This window comes from Cebus imitator, unplaced genomic scaffold (assembly GCF_001604975.1).
Source record: "Cebus imitator isolate Cc_AM_T3 unplaced genomic scaffold, Cebus_imitator-1.0 Scaffold31, whole genome shotgun sequence".
Taxonomy (NCBI): Eukaryota; Metazoa; Chordata; class Mammalia; order Primates; family Cebidae; genus Cebus; species Cebus imitator.
In genome coordinates this window covers 7,196,998-7,209,027 of record NW_016107346.1, presented here as the reverse complement: position 1 = coordinate 7,209,027, position 12,030 = coordinate 7,196,998, and the positions used below count along the sequence as shown (strand labels likewise).

The following is a 12,030-nucleotide window of genomic DNA, read 5'->3' as shown; positions in this document are numbered from 1 at the left end:
CACTGCAGCCTGGGTGACAGAGTGAGACTCCATCTCAAAAAAAAGAAGAAAATAAAAATAAATGAATAAAGAAGTTTTGGCCAGCCACAGTGACTCATGCCTATAAAACCAGTCCTCTGGGAGGTTGAGGTGGGTGGATCACTTGGGGTTGAGAGTTCTAGAGCAGCCTGGCCAAGCTGAGGAAACCTCATCTCTACAAAAATACAAAAATTAGGCCGGGTGTGGTGACTCACGCCTGTAATCCCAGCACTTTGGGAGGCCAAGTTGGGCAGATCACAAGGTCAAGAGTTCGAGACCAGCCTGGCCAACATGGCAAAACCCTGATTCTACTAAAAATATAAAAATTAGCCAGGCATGATGGTGGGTGTCTGTAATCCCAGCTACTTGGGAGGCTGAGGCAGCAGAATCACTTGAACCCAGAAGGCAGAGGTTGCAGTGAGCCGAGATCGCGCCACTGCACTCTAGCCTGGGTGAAATAACAAAACTGTTTCAAAAAAAAAAAAAAAAAAATTAGCCAGGCATGGTGGTGCATGCCTATAATCCCAGCTACCCGGGAGGCTGAGGCAGAAGAATCACTTGAACCCGGGAGGCAGAGATTGCAGTGAGCCAGGATCATGCCACTGCACTCCAGCTAGGGTGAGAGTGAAACTGTCTCAAAAAAACAAAAACAAACAAAAAAGATGTTTTACTACAGGTGAAAATGCTCTAAAACACCATCACATGCAACAGAGAAATACTATGTAAAAGGAAGAGTCCACTGGTACAGCAAACATTTGTGTCTTATTGTAAGAAACGGCCACAGCCACCTCAAACTTCAGCGACCACCACCCCCACCAGTCAGCAGCCATTAATGTCAAGGCAAGAGCCTCCAGCAGCAAAATGATTATGATTTGCTGAAGGGAGACTGTTAGCATTTCTTAATAATGTATTTTGAAATTAAGATGTATACTGTTTTCTCAGACACAAAGACACAACACTGCCATATACTTGATAAACTACAGTGTAGTGTAAACATAACATTTATATGCACTGTGAAACCAAAAGATTTGGTTTGCTGTAGTGGTCTGGATCCCAGCCTTCACTATCGTTGAGGTCCACCTGTATAAGCAAAACTGCTAATCCCTCAGCAGAGTAAATGACATCCCCTCTAACCCCAAATATCTTTATACTTAAAAAAAATTTTTGTTCTCAGATTAGATTAATGGTTGCCAAGGAAGCTGATGGGGAAAAAAAAAAGATTTGTCCGATAAATTATTTGAATTCCTATTGTGTGCACCAGATTGTTCTGACCTTAGTAACAATGAATAAATCAGGTAAACGGCTTTGCCCTCCTCACGGAGCCTGTATTCTCATTTGCATGTGTGCATTGGTGCCAAGGAGGATGGAGAAAAGGGGCTAGGGAGAAAAAACAAGTAAAATACAACATAGTATATGTGGTGAGTTAGACGATGATAAATGATATGGAGACAAGTCAGGAAATACACTGTGAATAGAGGTTGTTATTTGAAATTGGTTATTTAAGAAAGGCCTCACTGAGGTGACATTTCAATTGTTAACCAAAGTCTTTCTCTGAAGAATGCGAAACAGCAGATGGGAGAAATCTGTGAAAGGTCAGAGAGGGAAAGAGGGATGGAAGGTGGTGGAGTTGGAGGGATGCAGACTGGCTCCTATAGGCCCTCAGACTTTGGCTTTTCCTTTAGGTGACACAGAAAACCGTGGGAGAGTTTTAAGTAGCAACATGATCAGACGTAGGTCTTAAAAGCTCCATTCTGGCGGCTGCACTAGGAATAAACAGCCTGACGGTTAAGGGTGGAGGCAGTCACCAGGGGGCAGGCGACCTCAACAATCCACACCAAAGATGAGCTGGCTCAGTTGAGAGTGACAACAGTTAACTTGGTGAGTAGACTGAGTCAGAGTATATTTTTAAGATAGAACAAAAAAGCTTTTCTATCTGACGGGATTTGGGGTATGAGACAAAGAACAGAGTCATGGAAGACTATGAATTGGTTTGAATTCTCACTGATACTGAAATCAGGAAGCCTAGGAGGAACAGGTGTCAGCACTGGGAAATAAAAGTCTAGAGAGGTCTGGGGAATGGTCTTGAGTTGAAGGTACGTAAGTTTGGGAACATATAAAGTTATGAAAAGCCATAGAATTGGACAAGAGCACAGAAAAGTTGGTATAGACAGAAAAGAGGTCTAAGGGCTGGCAGTTACCCCTCACCCCCAGGATGATTTAGTATGTATGTATCTGAGTTAGGGCCCAGTCGGCTGAATCCTTAACAAGCTTCCCAAGTGATTCTGGTATCCTTCAAACTTTGAAAACACCCACAGGCAAATGGTCAAGATAATCTTAGGCTGAACTGCAGAATTTTAACTAAGTTTAATTTTATTTATAATTTTGTAAGATGGAATCTATACTTCTAAATTCCATTTAAATTCTTCATAAAAAACAAATACCTATCATAAATTAGACCATTAACTCCAAGTTCCTTCAATTTCCTTCTGTTTTCCGGATCATTGGTGTCATCACCCCAGCAGAATATTACTAGTCCCTTAGCTTTTGCCTCTTGAATATAGGATGGATTTCTGAGCAAGTCTTCAGTATGTGCATTTATCCCCTAGAAGAAGAAAAATGAGTTGTACATGAAAAAGAAGCATATGAACTGCAAAGCTAGATGCCCACACTCTAGATCAGTGCTCTCCAAAGTACAGTAGGTGGGAAAAGGTTAGATTTTTTTTCTTCCAATTACCTTTATTCTTTTTAATGGACATCTCATACATATATTCACAACATGTTAATAAAATATACATAATTTATAACATACATATTGACTGTGCCATCAAACAATTTTACTAATGGAATGCTCTATCAAAACAACTTTACATACATCTGTAAAATGGGAATAATATTTTTTAAGAGGCATACAGTCTAACCATTTTTAGATTATTCATAAAATCTATTCAGAAAGTTAAACTGAAAAGTTTAATGTGGGCCTACAACAAATTTTGTACTTAATTAACTATTTTTCATTCTGAGATCTAATATCCTCACTTTTAAGTAGGGCTACTTGTTTGCTACAGTTTATTCAAAACGTTAACCATTAGATGTGTAAAGTAAAATGAAATCTTTACTACTTCTCTAAAACAGAAAATTAAAAGATAAAAATTCAAACATAACTTACCAGTAGATTTTCAAACTGTGCAAAGCTCATTGCAATGGGGGTTGTCCGAGATCTGAGATCCATGAGTTCAGGATAAATCTCAGATTTTCCTTGAGTTAAAAATAATATGGGATATTTGTTCTGCTTTTGCCGAACCCTGAAAAGAAACAATTTAAAAAATACCTTTCGATGGGGGGTAACTAATACTTCTTTTTGAAATTTTAGAAAACACTAAAAGTATAAAGAAAACAAATGAGGCCAGGTATGGTGGCTCACACCTGTAATCCCAGCACTGTGGGAGGCCAAGGCGGGCGGAGAACTTGCAGTCAGGAGTTCAAGACCAGGTTGGCCAACATGGCGCGAACCCTGTGTCTACTAAAAATACAAAAATTAGCCAAGTGTCATGTGCACACCTGTAGTCCCAGCTACTCAGGAGGCTGAGGCACAAGATCGCTTGAACCCTGAAGGCAGAGGTTGCAGTGAGACGAAATCACACCACTGCACCCCAGCCTGGGCAACAGAACAAGACTCCGTTTCAAAAGAAAAAAAATTGATTTAAACAAAAGACAACAAAGGTGTATAGTCCCATTACTCAGATATAACCACCATCAACATGTGTTGCCTTTCAGTCCAAAAATAAAAATTTCTAAGATGACAGCAAGAATGGGGGTGGGGTCGGGCAGTAGCAGAATAAAAACTGAAAAACAAACAAACAAACAAAAAAACAAATTTAGGCAAGGTACAGTGCAGTGGCTCACGCCTGTAATCCAAACACTTTGGGAAGCCACGGCAAGCAGGTTGCTTAAGCCTAAGAGTTTGACACCAGCCTGGGTAACATGGTGAGATCTCGTTTCTACAAAAAAAATACAAAATTAGCCAGTCTTGATGGCATGCACATGTAGTCCCAGCTACTCAGGAGGCTAAGGCAGGAGGACTGCTTGTGCCCAGGAGGTCAGGGCTGCAGTGAGTCATAATTGCACCCCTGTAGCCTGGGTGACAGAGTGAAATCCTATCGCAAAAAAAATTTCTTTGATAAAAGATAAATTTAAAATCTTTCTATACAAGAGCTAAAATTTTCTCAGAAATCAGCAGTTATAAAGCCCTTGGGAGCTTACAACACGGTAAGAAGTGTATGACATGCCTGTAAAATAAAGGGTATAAGGCTCTAGGACCCAGTAGATGTGGACTTCACAGGAGTAGTAGGCATGCTAGCAAGCAGTCAAGAAAGGACATGAGAATACACACAACCTGACATGATTTGAGAGGACAGATCAAGGGGGAAAGCTGGACAACCACCCCGCCTCCAGACTGGTGACTTAAGTCCTAGACACACTCTAAGGGTATAGGAAAAAAAAAAAACTGAGTATTACTCACATTGTGCAAATATCTGCATCAAATGAAGAAAACACTATTCTCCTCTTCCCAGAATTTTCTAAAACAGTTTTTAAAATTATATCCAAAAACAGATTCATGTCAAAATATGTTGATAAGTTACCATCCCACATTCCATCCTATGTGAAAGAGAAAGCAAAATAAAGTCACTGCACACCGTAAAATCACAGTGCTAGAAACTGCTTTTATTCTAGCAAGCTGTGACAGAAAAGTCCTGACAGCATCCAGTCCAACTATTATTTTACAGATGATGAAACCTGAAAAGATTAAGTGATCTGCCCATGATCACACAGCTATTTAGTGATGACACAGATAATTCAGTTATAGAGACTCTCACACAAAAAGCAAGTTACTATTAACTGTAACATCAATAGACTTTTGCATTAAAGCTATAATAAAAGCTAAAACTCAGGCCGGGCGCGGTGGCTCAAGCCTGTAATCCCAGCACTTTGGGAGGCCGAGGCGGGTGGATCACGAGGTCAAGAGATCGAGACCATCCTGGTCAATATGGTGAAACCCCGTCTCTACTAAAAAATACAAAAAATTAGCTGGGCATGGTGGCGTGTGCCTGTAATCCCAGCTACTCAGGAGGCTGAGGCACGAGAATTGCCTGAACCCAGGAGGCAGAGGTTGCGGTGAGCAGAGATCGCGCCATTGCACTCCAGCCTGGGTAACAAGAGCGAAACTCCGTCTCAAAAAAAAAAAATAAAAATAAAAATAAATAAATAAATAAATAAAAGCTAAAACTCTATAATAAAGTTAAACGCTAAAACTCTAGAATTTTGCAATCCACTATGACTTTATTTCCATAATTGATAGGACATTTCATCTGTCAACACATTAACAAAATGCCCCTACTAATTGTTAATTACCAGTTTAAAAGTCTCATTCTTTGGGTCTTGGGCATATCAAGCAACCAAAAATTAATTAAAATAATTCAATAAATATATAGCCAAGACACCAAGCCAGCTCTATTGACATTCAAATATTAAATGGTTTTAGTACTAGTCACTGAAATAATTCTAGCTTAGAAAACTAAAAAGCACATATTAGGGAAATCTTGGTTGAGCATTCACTACAATAATGAGGACCAGCTTGTCACAAACAGCATGACTTGAGGGCAATTATAGATTATTCTGACCAAAACCAATTCAATGCCCAATCATGACATCTGAATTAACTACTTCCAACAACCCCTGCATCTCATCAATTTGCACATATTCTCTCTGATATATTCAATAGTTAGCTAATTGTTTTCCACAACTGAAATATAAGTCCCAGCAAGAAAAAGCTTTATTCTCTATTGTGTACTACTTGTCCCCAGCACTTGGAAAATGCCTGGCCCACTGCAGCTTTTCTAAAAACATTTGTTGAAAAAAGAAATGACTAAATTTGGAAATGATTTAAAACACAACTGCAGAAATTTTTTTTCCTGAGTAATTATTACTAGCTACTGTTACCAATAGAAAATTGCTTAGAAAATTATTTAAAACATATTAGATGGGAAATAACTAAAAATTAAATCCAAGAGATGTGACTGTCCACTTTATAAGTATCTCCCCAAAACCATCATACTGTGGAAATATTTCTACAATATTCATCATTAATTTGAAGTACTCACAAACCAGCATGAGTATAAGATAGGTTTTATTTAAAAGGTCCAATAAGCATTGTGCTTGATGGAAGAAGCCACAATGAGATTTCAGTTTAGCTTATTCCACTAAAATACAAAGATAGGAATGAAAGATTTTTTTAGAAAGGACAGAGAGAATACAAAATGTGCTGCATAGAGAATTACTTACCCTTTGTTGGCAGATCCATTTTATTTCAATGTTAAACCCTACATCTTCTGGCAAAGACTCTAAAACCTAGAGTTTGGTTTGTTGGTGGTGAATTTTGTTTTTGGAGAGATGGATAGCAGAATAAGAAAACAAGAAAAATAGAATTATTACTAAAAACATTAAGAACGTATCATTAGTAGCAATAAAATGTTTTGTGTATAATACACAAACATATTTTGTCATACTCAAAAGGACAACCTTGTAGATGATTACATTAAATAAGGTCAAAATAAATTTAGCAGCAAAAGCAGGAGTCTCAGGCACCAATCTGTGATAACTGACCAACATAAAGACGGTCCTTAACCTCAAATCCTTTTCACCATTACTAGCGAACAACCAAAGTGAACTCTTAACACGATAGGCAACATCATGAATTCAAGACATTTGTCATGTATTCTACATTGCATTTGGTGATGTCAGTCTATTTGCCTAAAATGTATGAAAAACCATGATTTTTAGATTGTTTTGAAGGTGACGATACTAAACAAATACCATAACACCCTGAAAAGACGTATCCCCAAATGAACAGATTATGCTGCAGCTTATAAATCAAAAAGGTTATAATTCATATAAATGACAAATGCTATCAATGTATCTGAACTAAATTATCCAGAGACTTTGCCATCAGGTTATTTTGGCAGTTGTAACTAGAAAATGACACTGAAAATATGAAACTCTGTTGGTAACCACCAAAGAATGGTCTTGTTCAGTCTTAAAACAAACATGAAAGCCAGGCATACACATAAATATGCTCAGGGCAAAATGAATTTGACAGAGATTATGTTTTATTATTATTTTTGAGGTGTAGTCTCAACTGTCACCCAGGCTGAAAGGCAGTGGTGCAATCTTGGTTCACTGCAACCTCCACCTCCAGGGTTCAAGCACTTCTCCTGCCTCAGCCTCCATAGTAGCTGGGATTATAGATGCCTGCCACTATGCCCGGCTAATTTTTTGTATTTTAGTAGAGATGGGGTTTTACCATGTTGGCCAGGCCAGTCTCAAACTCCTGACCTCAGTTGATCTGCCTGCCTTGGCCTCCTGAATTGCTGGGATTACAGGCGTGAGTCACCGTGCCCAGCAGATTATTTTAGAAACTTCGAAATTTTAGATCTCAAATAGCATGTATCATATATATGTTATTTAATTTTTTAACAGCAAATAAATGCATACAAACAGAATAATATAGTGGTAAGAACACAGCCTGGGAGTCTGGTGATCTGGCATCTAGCTCTGGGTCTGCTCTAAACAGCTGCATAGAAAGTACAGCACCTAAAATAGTTTGTATTCAATTTTGTATGGGACTTATTTTCTCCTGTATCTAAAGGCTTATTTAACACATCTGTCATGTTTTTGCTGGACTAATGCAAAATGAGAAAGATTAGGACAATATATTAGTGTCGAGACTGCTAAACAGCAAATTTGCTGGAAAAGTGTCTGTATAAGGAGATATTTGGTATTATTTTGGCATTAAAATTTGTGATTGAATGATGATGGCAAAGTGAGTAAATGAGTTTGTGAGTTTTAACTTATTTGACTAAAAAGTTGTCAAACCTGTATTACAATTTAACAATATTTTTCTGGGAATCATGTGATTTCTAAGAAACAAATGATTTTAGAAAATGGAATTAGAGGGCCGGGCACGGTGGCTCACACCTGTAATCCCAGCACTTTGGGAGGCCGAGGCGGGTGGATCACGAGGTCAAAAGATCAAGACCATCCTGGTCAACATGGTGAAACCCCGTCTCTACTAAAAATACAAAAAATCAGCTGGGCATGGTGGCGCGTGCCTGTAATCCCAGCGACTCAGGAGGCTGAGGCAGGAGAATTGCCTGAACCCAGGAGGCGGAGGTTGCGGTGAGCCGAGATCGTGCCATTGCACTCCAGCCTGGGTAACAAGAGCGAAACTCCGTCTCAAAAAAAAAAAAAAAAAAAAAAAAAAAAAAAAAAAAAAAAAAAAAAAAAAAAAGAAAGAAAATGGAATTAGAAGAAATGATCTTACTTAGATGGGCTTCATAAATATCTAAAAATTATACAAATTATATTTTGTTTATTTATTTTTGAAACAAGATCTCTCTTCATTGCCCAGGCTAGAGTGCAGTGGCACAATCACAGCTCACTGCAGCCTCAACCTCCTGGGCTTAAACCGTCTTCTTACCCTGGCCTCTCAGAGTGCTGGGATTACAGGCATGAGCCACCATGCCCGGCCAAAAATGATGTTTTAAATGCACCAGCATAATGACCATTGCAGGGGCTCTCTTTTTGCATCCTTTTTGCAGTGAATAATCACTACTTAATTTACCATTAATCACTGAGATTTTAATGATTTAGATTGTTTTATGAACCCCTCAAGAAATATATGCCTAAATATTTTAACAAAGTCTTTGTTATAGATTATTGTCACATCTTTCCTTTCTAAATCATATATATATATATTTATACACACACATTTTAGCAAGTAGCTAATATACTAGATAAAAGCCATCAAGTTAATAAGCTCCATTCCCCGAATAAGAATTTCCATATGATGGTAAACCAAAATTACCTATTTTTGCTTAAGAAATCTCTAGCCTGTTTCTACTAAAAATACAAAAATTAGCCAGGTGTGGTGGTGTGTGCCTGTAATTCCAGCCACTCAGGAAGCTGAGGTAGGAGAACTGCTTGAACCTGGGAGGCGGAGGTTTCAGTGAGCTGAGATCGCATCACCGCATTCCAGCCTGGGCAACAGACTCCATTTCAAAAAAAAGAAAGAAAGAAAAGAAAGAAAGAAAGAAATCTACTATACCTGACATGAACAGAAAAAGACAATGAGAAAGACCAGAATTTAGAAGCTGGAGTCAGCAGAACAAAAGCAGAACCAGCATCTTTTTGCATATGTGTGGGCTCTCCTGATGCTGTCAAGGGTATTCCTGTATTAAACTGTGTCTGGTTTTTAAATCTGCATGTTAGTTTCTGTGTGAAGATCTACTTTCTCAGAGTACATTTCTGAAATTTCAATCTCATTTTAAGTAAGAGGCTACTTATTTTCTTTGAAGAAACTCACCTCTCTCCCCAAAACTAAGAACAGTTTAAAATATTGTAAAACTGCCTCTCCCACCAACACCTTTCTCTCACCCCGACACCTGTGCCCTCCTCTCCTTTCCATTTATAAACAAATACATGTATTTGCTTGCTACTCTTACCAAATTAACATACTGACAGTAATTTTTATTCATTTGAGTAGAAGTTACTCTTGGGGAAAGAAAAATAAATAGCACAAGTATACCACACAAGAATGCATCTTGTTGGGTGCGTGTGTTGGCTCATGCCCGTATTTGCAACTCTTAGGGAGGCTGAGGCTGAGGGACAGCACAAATCCAGAGGTTCAAGACCAGCCTGAGCAACAAGGTGAGACCCATCTCTACAAAAAATTTAAAAATTAGCTAGGCATAATGGTGCACACCTGCAGTCCCAGTTACTTGAGAGACTGAGTGAGGTGGGAGGATCGCTTCAGCCAAGGAAGTTGAGGCTGCAGTGAGCCCTGATCATGCTACATACTTGGCCTGGGTGACAAAGTGAGACTGTCTCAAAGAAAAAAAAAGGCTCTTCTCTACAAGCACCAATGATGATAAATTTATATTAACGTTGTCTTTAACACAGCCTTTGTAGGATCCTTTTAAGAAACAAAAATAAATTATTGATACATAAGAAAATTAAGGAAAGCCTTGCCTTGGTTTTCCTCAATAGCTTACCATCTTAAGAGAAGGAAATGGCTGATTTTCTGAAAAGGAATTTTCCTCCTGGACCACAGATTCTGAAATTTTAAAATAGAAAATCTTAGTAAATAAAATACCACTATATCACTAAGAGCTCTCCTAAATCCTTAGCACCAAAAAGAGAGGGAAAGAAAGAGAGAGAGATCGTGTAAGTGCAAGAGCACTAAGGAACTCTGAGATCCTTTTACTTTTTTTTTTTTTTTTAAGAAATAGGGTCTCGGCCGGGCGCGGTGGCTCAAGCCTGTAATCCCAGCACTTTGGGAGGCCGAGGCGGGTGGATCGCGAGGTCAAGAGATCGAGACCATCCTGGTCAACATGGTGAAACCCCGTCTCTACTAAAAATACAAAAAAAAATTAGCTGGGCATGGTGGTGCGTGCCTGTAATCCCAGCTACTCAGGAGGCTGAGGCAGGAGAATTGCCTGAACCCAAGAGGCGGAGGTTGCGGTGAGCCGAGATCGCGCCATTGCACTCCAGCCTGGGTAACAAGAGCGAAACTCCGTCTCAAAAAAAAAAAAAAAAAAGAAAGAAAGAAAGAAAGAAAGAAATAGGGTCTCAGTCTGTCATCCAGGCTGGAACACAGTGGCATAATCCTGACTCAGTGCAGCCTCAAACTCAAGCGAGGTCAAGCAATCCTCCAGTCTCAGACTCCTGAGTAGCTGTGCCCACAGGCATGTACTACCAAATCCAGCTCATTTTTAAAAATCTTTTGTAGAAATGGGGTCTACATTGCTCAGGCTGATCTTGAACTCCCAGCCTCAAGCATTTCTCCCAACTCAGCCTCCAAAAGTGCTGGGATTACAGGAGTGAGCCACCATGCCCATCTCATATACACAGGATTTTTAAAGGCTCTTGTATTTATTAACCATTAAAAATCCATTTTCTAAATAAGCAACCTTCACGAAAACCAATTTGCAATGATTAACAGACACCGTCTGCAGACCCAAGAGTGATTTTTTTTTCTTATAAAATTTGTACTAAAGTATTACTCTTTAAAAAGTAGTCACAAGCAGTGATTTTGTTATTTCTTCACAGAATTAAGCTGTGTAATTTTGCTAAGGCTTCTATTTGAAATACTAAAACCAGCTCAGAAATTACAAATTCAGAGAATATATAGCTACTGTTGTGCTTCTGTGAACATTATCAATTAATCAATACAGACTAAAATTTACTTTCCAAAAGTGGAAAAAACTAAAATATCAAGTTTTTCTTAAAAACACACACAAAACCTGTATTACAAATTTAAAGATTAAATCATGTAAAAATTTTCTAGTGGAATAAACTAAAGGTAAAATTCATTTTATTACTAAGAGTCATGAAATACCTGTAAGTCTACACAGTTACATTTATGTTCTGGGTGGGGATAATCTTTGGTTTTAAGCACTTCACAATCTTTATAAAGATATTAAAACTGCATGGTTGCCAGGCGTGGTGGCTCACACCAGTAATCCCAGCAGTTTAGGAGGCTGAGGCAAGCAGATTGCCAGAGCTCAGGAGTTTGAGACCAGCCTGGGCAACACGATGACACCCCATTTCTACTAAAATACAAAAAATTAGCCAGGTGTGGCGATGTGCACCTGTAGTCCCAGCTATTTGAAAGGCTGAGGCAGGAGAATTGCTTGAACCTGGGAGGCAGGAGTTGCAGTGAGCTGAGATCGTACCACTGCACTCCAGCCTGGGTGTCAGACGCCATCTCAAACACAAACAAACAAAACCTGTATGGCTATCACAATTATTATAAACATCTATATCTATAATACACCTACTATATGTATAGCACCATCAGTCTCTGGGAATATAAAAACATTTTCCTGCCGGGCGCGGTGGCTCACGCCTGTAATCCCAGCACTTTGGGAGGCCGAGGCGGGTGGATCACGAGGTCAA

The 12,030-nt window shown here is 39.0% G+C and overlaps 1 protein-coding gene across 1 annotated transcript in view; it reads right to left on the bottom strand.

Moving 5' to 3' along the window:
• Positions 1 to 12,030, bottom strand: part of GPCPD1 (glycerophosphocholine phosphodiesterase 1) — a 73,266-nt gene that overhangs the window by 13,241 nt on the left and 47,995 nt on the right. The window contains exons 15-19 of the mRNA XM_037736958.1: positions 10,125 to 10,227; positions 6,358 to 6,423; positions 4,538 to 4,674; positions 3,185 to 3,320; positions 2,460 to 2,620 (exon numbers count right to left, since the gene is read on the bottom strand). Coding sequence (XP_037592886.1) covers positions 2,460 to 2,620; positions 3,185 to 3,320; positions 4,538 to 4,674; positions 6,358 to 6,423; positions 10,125 to 10,227 — 603 coding nt within the window. The remainder of the gene's footprint in view (positions 1 to 2,459; positions 2,621 to 3,184; positions 3,321 to 4,537; positions 4,675 to 6,357; positions 6,424 to 10,124; positions 10,228 to 12,030) is intronic.